At 48.3% G+C, this 12,494-nt stretch overlaps 1 protein-coding gene across 5 annotated transcripts in view; it reads left to right on the top strand.

The window, feature by feature from the left end:
* ASTN2 (astrotactin 2) overlaps nucleotides 1–12,494 on the top strand; it is a 585,314-nt gene that overhangs the window by 346,658 nt on the left and 226,162 nt on the right. For all 5 annotated transcript variants that reach the window (XM_019540648.1, XM_019540647.1, XM_019540645.1 and 2 more), the window contains one exon: nucleotides 5,225–5,413. In XM_019540648.1, the coding sequence (XP_019396193.1) occupies nucleotides 5,225–5,413 (189 nt within the window). The remainder of the gene's footprint in view (nucleotides 1–5,224; nucleotides 5,414–12,494) is intronic.

Here is a 12,494-nt window from a genome sequence, read left to right as displayed (position 1 = left end):
AGGTGCATCACTTTGCACTTGTCGGTGTTGAATCCCATCCTATTCTCATCTGCCCACCCCTGTAACCTGTCTAGGTCTGATTGCAGCATATCCCTCCCTTCTAGCATGCCCACATCCCCCCACATCTTAATGTCATCAGCAAATTTGAACAGGGTGCTTTTTACCCCCACGTCCAAGTCACTGATGAAGATGTTGAACAGTGCGGGGCTGAGGACCAAGCCCTGGGGGACCCCACTGCCCGCATCCCTCCAGGTCGAAAATGACCCATCTACCACTGCTCTCTGGCTGCGGCCCTCCAGCCAGTTGCCGACCCAGTTGACTGTGTGGGTGTCGACACCACAGTCTCCCAGTTTTTTAATGAGAGTGGGGTGAGAGACAGCGTTGAAGGCCTTCTTAAAGTCCAGGAAGACTATGTCCACTGCTGCCCCTGCGTCTAAGGATTTGGTGATCTGGTCATAGAAGGCCACCAGGTTGGTCTGACAGGACCTGTCTCGAATGAACCCATGTTGATTGCCTCTAAGCATAATCTCCCCTGCTGGCCCCTCGTGGACATGTGCCAGAATAATTTTCTCAAAAAGCTTGCCCAGGATCGAGGTAAGACTAACTGGCCTATAGTTTCCCAGGTCCTACTTCCTCCCTTTTTTGAAGATGGGAACCACATTGGCGCTCTTCCAGTCCTCTGGCACCACACCAAAGCACCACGAGTGCTCGTACAGCTGTGCCAGGGGTCCCACAATGACCTCAGCTAATTCCCTCAGGGCTCGGGGATGGAGATTGTCCGGACCAGCTGATTTAAATACATCCAGTCCCTCCAGAAGTTCCCTGACTAGATCCGCACGAACCCTTGGCCTAGGTGCGCCTCCCCTGGCGCCTGAGGGGGACCCAGTGGGGGGGGGACTGTTTCAGTCCCTGCTCAGGAAAATGGAGGCAAAGAAATTGTTAAATATGTTAGCTTTGTTATCTGGTGTGATGACCAAATTTCCTAACGTCCTGCAAAGGCCCTGCGTTACCCAGTACCTTCTTTTTGCCCCCTTTGTATCTTGTTGTCTTTGATCCAGGAAGCTAGTCCCAGTCCCATCTGTCTTGGCCTTCCTGACTGCCCGCCCTACATCCCCAAGCAACCGTGGTATAGTCCTCCCTGGGGATGGCCCCTCCCTGCCATTGGGTGTACACCTTCCTTTTAGCTAGGAGACATTCCTGGATGCTTTTGGTGAGCCATGGGAGCTTGTGTGCCCTCCTGCCCCTTTGATCCGTGTTGGGATGACCTCCCTTTGGGCTTGGAGGATCGTCTCCTTAAGGAGCGACCACTCTCCTTGGACACCTGGTTCCACTCCGCTCCGGGACCTCAGTGCCTCCCCGACTATTTTCCTTAGCTTACTGAAGTCCACTCTCCTGAAATCTAGGGCTGCTGCCTTGCTGCAGGCCTTTGCCACCTTGCGCTGGATGGTGAATCCCAGCAGGCGATGATCACTGTTGCCCAGGTGGTCGAGCACCTGCAGCCCCCTCGCCAGGTCATCACCCATGGCCAGCACCAAGTCCAACAAGGCATCTCCCCTGGTGGGGCTATGCACCTCCTGGGTTAGATGGAGGTCCTGCATTTGTGCTAGGAACCTACTTGAGCGGTCAGACCTGGCTGACTGCTCTTCCCAGCAGATGTCTGGAAAGTTCAGGTCGCTCATGATGACCATGTCCGTTGACCTAACTACCTCCGTGAGCTGACTTAAGAATTCCTGGTCGAGCTCTTCCCCTGGGTTGGGTGGTCTGTAGTTAAATCCCTTTCCCCTCGACTGCCTTGTATTCTAACCCAGAGCACTTCAGAGTGCCCTTCCTCTGAGTCTTTGCTAATTGACAAGGACGGGTATTCCTCCTTAATGTAGAGCTCCATGCCCCCACCTTTCCTCCCTGTCCTATCCCTCCTGTACAGCCTATAGCTCTTGATATTCACTGCCCAGTCATGCGTTGGGTCCCACCACATTTCAGTGAACCCCACTATGTCCAGGCTTGTGTTAGCTAGCAGGAGGGTAAGTTCCTCTTGCTTGTTTCCCATACTAGACACAGTTACAGTAAGCAACCAGAACAGTGAAGCAGGGAACATGAGGTATCTTAGTCCCCATCCTGAAGCAAGGCAAAGGCCAGCAGTCAGTGGTTCCCAGGCAAATAGGCAAACAAAGCACCCGCTGGGTCATGCATAGGCATGGCACATGGCAGCATGTAGCAAACAGCTAACTATGTTGGTGAAGAGGGGTGTGCATTCAGGAAGTGCAAAGCCATCGCCCTAAACAGAAGCTGCTGGGTTCACTGATAGGCTCCTGTTGTGCCAGGCCTTAGCAGCCATTATGGTCTCTCCATCAGTGAGAGATGCGTTTTGCTCAGTAAATGACATGAAGCAGCTGCAGCCCTATACATCTGTAACAGTTGCTCCAAAGGGCTTTTTTTTTTTCTTTTTTTTTTTTTAATGGAAGGAACCTTGTCTGGAAGCGGGAGGGGAGGTTACAATTGTTTGCAACAACAGTGCTTCTGAATCCAGCCAGAATCTGGTAGGTCCCGTCTGGTTCAGAGAGTTGGAAAACAACCCCCGCCCCATTCCTGTCTCTTTGGAGCCTGCTGCTGTCAGGCTGGATGCTGCATTTCACAGGAATCCTTCATGCATCACTGCCCTAGAGTCACTTCAGCTACACAGGGACTGGGCCTCAGGCACCTGTGGTGTACACGCCTTACCCACTTCTCATTCCTTCCTCTGGTCCCACTCACGCAGCACAAATCCCTTTTCCATCAGTGCCCAGAGAAGCAAGGGGCATCGGCCACATTCACCCTTTGTTTGCACATTCAAAATGCCTATTGAATGGCAATGCACACCCAGCCAAGCATTCACTATTTTTCTGCCAGGGGTTCCCAAATGCAAATCACCCACCAGCTCCAGCAGGCAGAAAGGGCAGTATAGGCACTGTAGAGCAGGCTCTCTGGAACATCCTGGATGCTCTTTGCTTCTTGTCTGGTGGCTGCTACTGCTCAGAAGGGCACTTTGACCTTCAAGGACACATGAGTCATGGCTTGTGCTGCAGAGAAGCAGAATCCTAAAAGTAACTCAGAGGAACTTCTGTCAGCTTCTGACACATCCAGGTGCACAGACAGCAGAGACCTTGCAGAGCCCCAGTCATTCACAACTCCCCAGAGGGACTGTCTTTGTCAGCTAGTTTCTCCTCACTCCACCCCTTTTTCTTTTTTCCTTTCCTGGCTGGGCTGATTGGGTTATTAAAAGCAAGAGCACACAGCCTCATCAGCTCCAGCACAGGCTTTTCAGGATGCCAGGTGGGTTCAGCAGAAGATTTGGTCAGCAAAGTTCTTCCTTCCAACAGAATGTGTTTGTGTGTGCAGGGAAAGGCAAGGGGAAATGGCTTAGGTAGGCCAGACAGGCTCCACAGTGACAGGGACAGGGCAAGGTGTTGGCTTAGAGATTGTATAATCCTTCCAGCACCCAGCCAAAAATCAAAGTCTCATTTTTCTGGGGGAGTGTGTAGTGAGAAACAGTCCCTAGCCAGAGTTGTAATATCAGTCAAGTTAGAAAAATGAGTAGGAGGAAGGCAGAGCTATTATTTCCATGTCATCTGGGAGATGAGGCACGGGGACCACGAGTGGCTGACATGAGGTCACATGGAGTCTGTGGCTGACCTTGGTTCCAGTTCACTTCCTCAACCACAAAATCAGCTTGTAGAAGTACAGAAATGTGGTGAGCAGGGTTGTAGTCCTGTGTGTTTTTCAAGGAATTTGTCAGAGTTTGTTCAGCAGAAAAGAACAATCCTAAATTTAACTCACCCCTCGGTTCCTTAGTTTCTCTCCCCATTAATGGGTATAAGGCTATGATGATTAACCCCTGGGTGGGATTGCTGTCTCTTGGATAGGGGGCTTTTTCCTCTCAGGGTAGTGAAAGGTAAAGCACAGTGGAAGAATGGAAGTGTCACAACTAAAAAAGCAAAAAAAAAAATCAGGAAGGGTAGCAGAGTAGGGAGGACATGGAGGAGAGGGCTAGCAGAATGCCATGTGAGAGGCCCATGTAGGAGGAGAAAGGGCCAAATGGTAGAATCAGCAGACCCTCGTCAACGTGGAACAGCAGCTAGGAAGGCTACCTGAAAGGGAAATTGGGATAAAGAGAAAAAGTTGTTAAACTCAAGCAGGTATAGACCACCAGGTAAGCACTCTGTTCCTGACGGTGTGGGTGGTCTTGCTGAATTGCATTTGGACAAGTTCCTTCTCTTCTCTTTGGCATAATTTGCCCAAGTGTAAAACAGGGACAGTGATACTCTTCTGTGAAGCACTTTGGGCGTAACATTAAAAAAAATGTGGGGTGGGCAGTGGGAAGAGAGGAATAATAATAAAAAAACAAAACAAAACACTTGGAGCTGGTTCATATGTTTCAGACCTGGCAGGGCTAAAATAAAAAAGGGGCAGCATCTCAGAACTTACTGTTACTGTTTGCTGGAGGGGCACCAGTGCACACGTCTGTACCTGTGTGTGTCTTTTGGCAGGATGTATGCGGGATTGAGATGCTGTTAAATAGACATTGTTCCTCAGGCCCAGTTCGCCCTCAAGCCCAACATGATTCATGCTGATTTCTTGGCATGTACTGCAATCGGTTTCTGTTTCATGCACCCACTGTTGCATGAAACCCACTGTTTCATGCACACAGTGGGTAGGTAGGAATATTAAGCTGAATTCTGTTCTGCCCACACCTGACTGAGTTTTGTACAACACGCTGTGTTGTGGCCTTAGCACTAGTTGCCCATGGACCCTTGTAGAGTCTACAGAGTAGACCGCAGGGGCGATGTGCAGGGCTTGCAGCTGTCTGTGGTGCTGAAGAGCATCATCCCTGATGCTACGAGACTAACAAGCTGCAGCTGTTAGGCTACTGGATCTGTCCCCAGCCTAGAGTCAAGACGATCAAGGCTAACACTATATACTCATATTTCATAAGGTTTCCATGTGGGGTGTGCCTGGTTGGTACATTTTAAAGTGTTATGGCTCCCTTATGTAGCTTGTTCCATTCCAGTTTTCCAGATCCCTATCTCTTCCTCCTAATCAGCCGGCTTGTTTCACTTCAGTTAGGCTTAATATGTTGGCTTCCTCCCTTGAGAAGACTCTGTCTATGCTACACTCTGTTTGAGGGTTTTGTGTTTCCTGGTGCTTGCTATGTGTGTGTTTGCCTAACATCATTTTCTTTGCTTCTCAGTTGCGTGGAGGAGTACAAGCTGGCCCCAGATGGCAAATCCTGCATCATGTTGTCCGACATCTGTGAGGGCCCCAAATGCCTGAAGTCGGATGCTAAATTTAATGACACCCTCTTTGGTGAGATGCTTCATGGATATAACAACAGGAGCCAGCATGTCAACCAAGGCCAGGTGTTCCAGATGACTTTCAGGTACTTCCTCAACCTTTCTCTGGTCATGTCGTGTCACTGTATTTGTCAGATATACCTTGAATATACTGCAACACCAAGGGATCAAATGCAAGAAGAGGAGGGGCTCTGTGTTGAATGTGCCCATAGGGAAGTGTGGTAACTCACTTAAGTGTGAGGACGAACGAGACCTGTGAAGTTCTTCTCTCTGCACAGTATCACATGCTGTGACATGGTCATCAGCTGTTGATTTTCAAGGGGCTGTGCTGAGATTATCTCAACTGAGGATCTGGCCTAAGTGTAATCAGTTGGTATCCCACAAAAGCATGTCAAGGCTGAATGCAGGCCTGCTCACTACAGGTGAACCTTGATTTTTTTTTTTTTTTTTTTTTTTACAAGGTATCTCTTGTACCTTGATTTTTTTTACCAAGACGCTGAGGCCATGTTCCTCCCATTGACTTCAGTGGAAATTATGTGTGAAAACTTGGACTTGGGGCTTTTTTTCCAGTTGAGTATAAGATCTCCCAAGCAGTGTATTGTACTGAATTCTGGCTTTTCACTGTGCTGTTGGAGGCTCTATAACTACTGCTACTTATCTGCATGGATGAAGGCAGTAGAAAACTGAGGGCTCAAATACCTTCAGTGGTGGGCAGCTAGGAGTCTGCAGATCAGTAGCCTTTACCAGGAGTGAGAACTGACAACACACAAAAGCAATTTTTGTAACACACTCGCCTTTAATTTCCCTTTGTACCACATAGCAATGACAAGTGCTGGCATAGCCTTCAGAACAGAGGGAGGGCTGTACATCCAAAATCTCTGATGTAAGCTTTTGTTTTCTGGTGGCTGAGAGAGGCCAGGAATTTCATGAAACCCACCAGCTTAAAAAGCCCCTTGTGTGCCTGCTACAATCTCACTCAAGCTCTCCACGCATCATCACCAGCCCCAGCCTGCACTGTCAGTCTCCAGACTACAGGCTTCCTCTTGCTGGAGCTTTAATTTCCTTTTCAGCTCCTCTAATAGAGTGGCCTTTCCTTGCATTGCACTGGAGCTGAGGGATTTGTCGAAGGCAGCCTTCTCCTTGCACAGACAGTGCTCTGATTGAAGGGCCTGTTTATTGCTGCCTGAAAGCAAACACGTCTCGTGAGCAGGGCTTAGGGACTCTGAGACAGGTGTATTCTGTCCTTCAGCATTGCGGCACCAGGGATGGATTCTGACAGGAGAGATGCTTTTGGAAAGTGGAACATGCACAAGTGATTAGGGGCTGAATTGCCTCCCCATCTCAGCATGGCTCTCAGGCTGTTTGGAGCTCTTTGGTTTATATGAAACCTAAAAAGCCCCAGGCCTCCTTTATCTGACCATGCCAAGTGTCCTTTGCTCTGGGGTGGGATTAAAAGCCAGGCAAGAAGCTGTCCTCTGAGCTAAGTATCAGTCAGAAAAAAAGATTTTGCAACTCTGCTGTACTCTGGGAGACACTTCCCTTCACTCCTGGCTTCAGTGGCCAGCTGCCTATAGCCCAAAGTGATTTAAGAGACCACCCAGCCATGGGACTTTGTGGGTGCATCTCTGGTGCCTTCAAGGATGTCAGAGAATATGTCCTGCCTTCCCACGCCAAGTGGCATGAGCCAAACCAAAAAATGCAGCAGTGAGCCATGCTCGGGGGCCACCTCCATCTCCGGTGTACTTCAGCAGCTTCCCCACTTTCTTTCTAGGTTTGGTGCGTGTGAGTTTGGAGCAGGAAGGCAGGGCATTCTCAGAACATTGTCCTCCAAGACCTCAGAGACATGACGTAGACCTACTGTGCACTTGGAGAGTCTTCAGGTCCCCAATCAGTGTCAGCAACAGGCAGCCCCAAATCAATCTTTCCCTCAGGCAGGCTCATTGTACCTCTTTTCCTAATGACCTTCCTAATTAGAAGGTCATATCTAGAAAGGAAAGGTGCAGAAAACTATGCTGGGCATCCCAAGTGCTTTGGGAAGTCCACAGAGGACTTTACCCAAGTATGTGCTACAGAAATATCTCTCACTTCTGTAGAAATGTTCCACACCTGGTAGCCTGAAACACAACAGGATCCAGGTGATGTAGCTCTGAGCTTCTGTCATTCATTTGTTTCTTCCACTTGTGCATCTGTACCTCTCTCAAACCTTACCAGGTGTCACAGTCCAAAAAGCCATTTACTGGGGACAGTTTGTCAGTTCCTGTAGCAGGGATTAATCTGGAAATCACCAAGTAGAGAAGGGCGAGTAGTGGGAGGGAAGCCTTTATGTACACATTCTCCAACTCACGTGAACACTGTAGAGGCCTTGTGCAAATCCTTTGTGTCTTTGTTTTGGGCACATATAGGTTCCAAGTATCCATGCCCACTTTACCAGCACAGCTCTCACCTCAGCCTAGCTGGGGCATAATGGCAGGGATGATTAGTACATATCCAAGCCTGGAAAATTTGGCCAGGTGCCTTGCAGGCAGGGATCTAAGAACAGAGGGCCAAACCCTTAGCTGGCATAAATCAGCCTGGCTTCAGTGAAACTAATAGAGCTATGTCAGTTGATACTGGCTGAAGGGTTGGCTTGGGCCCACTCACTGCATAGGGTGGGAACAAAATGGCTCTGAGATGAAAGCATGCAGCAAAACTACACCAAAGAGTCTCCGGGGGGTAGTCACATTGGCACGTGGGCTCTGAATAGAATAAGAGGTTTTTGCAATATCCACTGAGAACAGAAAAGAGAAGTAGTTACAGGAAGGCACGACTGTGTGGGCAAAGGCAGCAGGGAATTCCACTGTACTGTACTATCCTGTGTACCTCTATAATGTTATGCAATATATATGACTCCTATACTACGCAGTGTTCCCAGTGCTGAGGAAGACAATGCCTTTTGCTTTAAAAGTTGTTCCCTGTGGCTTTCAGGTCGGTGCCAGCTTTGTTTCCTGTTTAAGGTTAGTATGTTTGTTCCAGGAATATTAGCTAAAAATGAGACACCCCACATGTGTGCACACACATTCAGTGCTCTCTCTTTCAGTCACTCTCTCTGGTGTAAACAGAGGGTTATGGTGTAGAAACACCATTACATCATCTCCTAACAAGAAAAGAGAAGGAGGTTAATGGAGAAGAAATTATTAACTAAAAGATGTAATTTGCCTCTGATTTTCATAGATATTCAAGAACCTCTCTGAGCATTAAGACACCAGCTGTTAGAGAAGCCCTTAATTTGGTGCATTTGAAACATAGCAGGAAGCTGCCTAATTCCAGGGATTAAAAGCCTGTTTCTGCAAAGTAGGAGCAAGAACCTGCTATCAGAACAAGGGGCTGAGTATTTTAGAGGGATTTATAACCGCTGGGATCCTTTAGCTGTGCAGATGTGACAGTCCTTTAAATATGGCCTGCTTCCCATGTTGCTGCATCTTCAGCGTCCTTAATAAATAGGTTATTCTCAGTTGACCAAGTACATCAGTATGGTTTAGGGGGAAGGCTTTGTGCTGTCAGAAGCCCTCTGTATTGGCCTAGAGTTTTCCCATCAGTCACAGTTCCATTATATAATGATAAAAGCTACGTAGCTGCTCAGACCACCCTTTTATGCTAAAATTGTTCTTCTGCCACCCAATACTCTACTTTAGTTACTGAAGGTTATGCCGGATATGTTGTTCCACACACTGCTTAGCATGACAGAAGGGACATAAGAGGAGACTCTTTGCATGATCGTGCAAACTCAAAGGACTGGGATGTGCTTTGACCACCTTCACAACACAGATTATGTAGATAGTGTGTGTGGCAGGGCACTCCTTTGAGAGTGAGCAGCTTGAGAGGCTGCTTCTGGGTGGCAGAGGGGAGCTAATGAGGGACTTGCCTGACTGGAAGAGGGCTCAGGCTGGAGCTATATAAGCTCAAAGCTGGCACTGGTCAGAGTTTCTCCCCAGCAACTGTGAAGTGAGGAGCTCTTGGCTGCAGGGTAACAGGGCTCCTGAAGGGACCTGGATTTAATTAAACTCTTCTGCAGGCCTAGGGAACAGAGACACGGTCCCTGAGCAGAGAAAGGCTGGATTACAAGCAAGTGGCCTTTGTTTTATGTACATCCCTAGAGGGTTTGAGGTGCCTACTAGAGGGTCTGAGAGCCCAGAGGAGGTTTTGTATATGGGACCAGAGGGTCCAAGAGCCCAGAGAAGGGGCAGTTTGCAAGCCAGGACCAGAGGGTTTGAAAGCCCAGAGGAGGGGCTGTGTGCATGACCAGAGGGCCCGAGAGCCCTTGGAGGCTGAGTGTATAGGCTAGGGTATAGCACCAGGCTGGAAGGTATGCCCGCTGAGGGATGAGAAAAGTTTTCCCTCTTAAAGGAGCAGAGGGCTGCTTCTGTTGTTGCTTGTGTTTCCGTTATAGCTCCTGGGCTTATGGCTTATGTTACTGTTTAAACTGATGGTTTGGGTTGGGACTGTAAAGGGAAGTTACGGAGGTCCCATTAGTACCCATGGGGAATGTGATAGCTTCAAGACTTGCCAGGGGCAGGCCCAAGGCCTGAACTATTGTTGAGCTCAGAGAGGGGCGGACTGCAAGGGCACAATGAGATAGGGCCCAGGGGCCTGGTGCTCAAGAGGAACACAGTCATACAGGGGCCAAGGGCCCGGTGCCCAAGAGGGGCACAGCGAGCTAAGGGCCAGGGGGCCTAGCACTCAAGCGGAGCACAGCCATACGGGGGCCAGGAGGCTGGTAGACAGGGGCCAGGGGCCTGGTGACCCCCCATTATAGTAACATCCGCGAGGCTTGGGGTGTAGTGTAGGGAAGGAAAAGGAGCCATGCAGTTTGCCCTTAAGGCTACAGCTGCTCTACAGGGACCTTGTCAAGCTGAGAGGGATCCATCAGGCCTGAGGCTGGATTGAGACCCAGTGGGAAAGTATTAAGATCAAGGCTCACTCTAAGGCTTGTTGGCAGCCTCCCTTAACTAACCTTTAATATTAAGAATAAGGCATGGCAGGAGAGCAATCTCGGGAGACTGGCGTTAAAGTTTGAGCCAGGCAGGAGCTGCAGGGCCACTAGGGGGTGTCGCAGCCACTCCCGTGGCCACAAGGCATTTCACAGTGTGATGGCATTACAAACTAGCCCTGCTTTCAGCAGCAAAGTGAGTGAGTTGGGAAGATTTTGTGTGAGATCTTAGCCCCAAGTCGTTAGTGTCGCATGCTATGGTCTCATGCATACATTTTCCTTCCCAGGTTCACATAAAACTCAAATTTCTTGCCATTTTCATACAACAGCTATGTATGCCAGAGTTCAGGCTGAAAATCTCCAACTATCCCAGTGTGGGAAATGGCAAACCAAAGGTACATTATTCTTCTGAAAAATATATTATAGTGCCTTCTCTATACTGTCCATTGTGCCAAGCCTCTATCCTGAGACAGCATCCTTAAATACCACGTCCCAGTGCATACCCATTGGGTGAAGGCAATAGCTAACAGCCCGTTGCGTATTCATGTAGCCCTGTGAGTGTGAATGATATTTAGGTGAGGTCCCTGCTTCAGTGAATTTACAGCAAGATCTGTGTGATATTTGGGAAGTTGGAAAATTGGGGATGGGGGAGCTGGATGAATATACTCAGGGTTTTCATGAAAACGGGATATTTTCCTTTTAAAACAAATGCTTCATAGGGTTTGTTGTACCCTGAGCATGCATGAATATGGGAGAAACTGCTTCTTCATTGGAGTGAGGAAGGAGATATCATCCTAAATAAACACCTCTACTGACAAATCTAGTTAGTAGAGACTTGAGCTAGGGCATCCTTGATAGGGGCTGAGCAGATATAAAGTTTTTCCATCCTCCTGCTGCTTTTCACATCTGGAACAATACCTGCCAAGTTCTTGATTATGAGCTATGGGGCTGTTTTTCTAGGAAGCAGCCTTAGCATGAGTGTTTCAGAGAGCTGCGGGCAGTGCCCTGATATGACATTTTTACAACAAACTCCCTTTCTTTCCCTGGGCTGAAAGCTTGGGCGGCAGATGAAGGCTCCTTAATCACATTCCAACAATCCGCTTTTCTCCTCTTATTGAAGCTTTCCTTTGGGACGACAAGAAACAAAATCAAAACTACATTAAAAAAAAAAAGTTACATTTGCAGAATATTAATAAACAAGCATCATCTGATTTCCTGCATATACATAAAATATTCCATTCACGCCTCTCTGTTTAGCTGGGAGGCTCAGTGATGGATCCAGCTTGCTAAAGAGAGATTAAGAATGACTTCCCCCTCCTTGCATCATGATGGGGCTCAGCCCAAACTTCATTCAGCCCCCATATCGCAAGGGATTTTTTCCAAATGGGTTGTTTGCCGGTTCCTTACTGTTTTGTGCCATCTCTTTCTCCCAAGGGAAAAGGGATTTGTGTTTAAGAGCTGTTTGCAATTTCAAATTGTTGCTTTTATGCTATTAGTATGTAAAAAAAACCCCCAAAAAAACCAACAACCCAGCCCCACCAGAAACCCAAAAAACCAAACAAAATCTCCCCAAATTACTACCCATGGAGCAAGGTTTCCTGGCTGCCTTCTTGATAGGAAGCAAAGAGTATGTCCGGCTGACTTGTAGTTGTCTCATGTCAAAGCAGTCCTGAAAGGACTTGCAGACTGAAAGGGCTGGGCTCAGATTGATTGGCCCTAAGAGTGATTTTTTTCCTTGCCCTTCCTTTTACTTTCTCATTCCTTTCTTCCAGGTTGGTCTGTCCATCTAATCTGAAAGTCCCGAGTCTAGACACACTCAGTACCAAACGCCTCCCCTCCTTTCTCACAGTGGCATAACAACACTATTTGGTGGAGAGCAGTGTGCCACAAGTCTGCCAGCAGCAGGGTACCTCTGGGTCAGATCCTCTCTTGAGCTCTTTCGAAAAAAATGCCTTGCACCATCTTGCCTTTGCTTGCACCCCACAGCTTGCTTGCTTTTCCGTCTCTGGGTCAGTAAACACAGAGCTCTCTAGCTAGTGGGGACAGGATGCCCGGTCCGTGCAGTCTTGGAGAGGAAATGCCATATGTTGGGGGAAGAAAGAAAATATTTTTTTCCCAGCTACTTGTCTGAGAAGGGAAAATCTGGTTGAAGCATCTCAAGGTTACAGAATGTATAGTTGATAGGCCTGTGCGAAACAGCT

This window comes from Crocodylus porosus, unplaced genomic scaffold (genome assembly GCF_001723895.1).
Source record: "Crocodylus porosus isolate Cpor-Errol unplaced genomic scaffold, CroPor_comp1, whole genome shotgun sequence".
Taxonomy (NCBI): domain Eukaryota; kingdom Metazoa; phylum Chordata; order Crocodylia; family Crocodylidae; genus Crocodylus; species Crocodylus porosus.
This window is presented reverse-complemented; position numbering and strand designations above follow the sequence as displayed.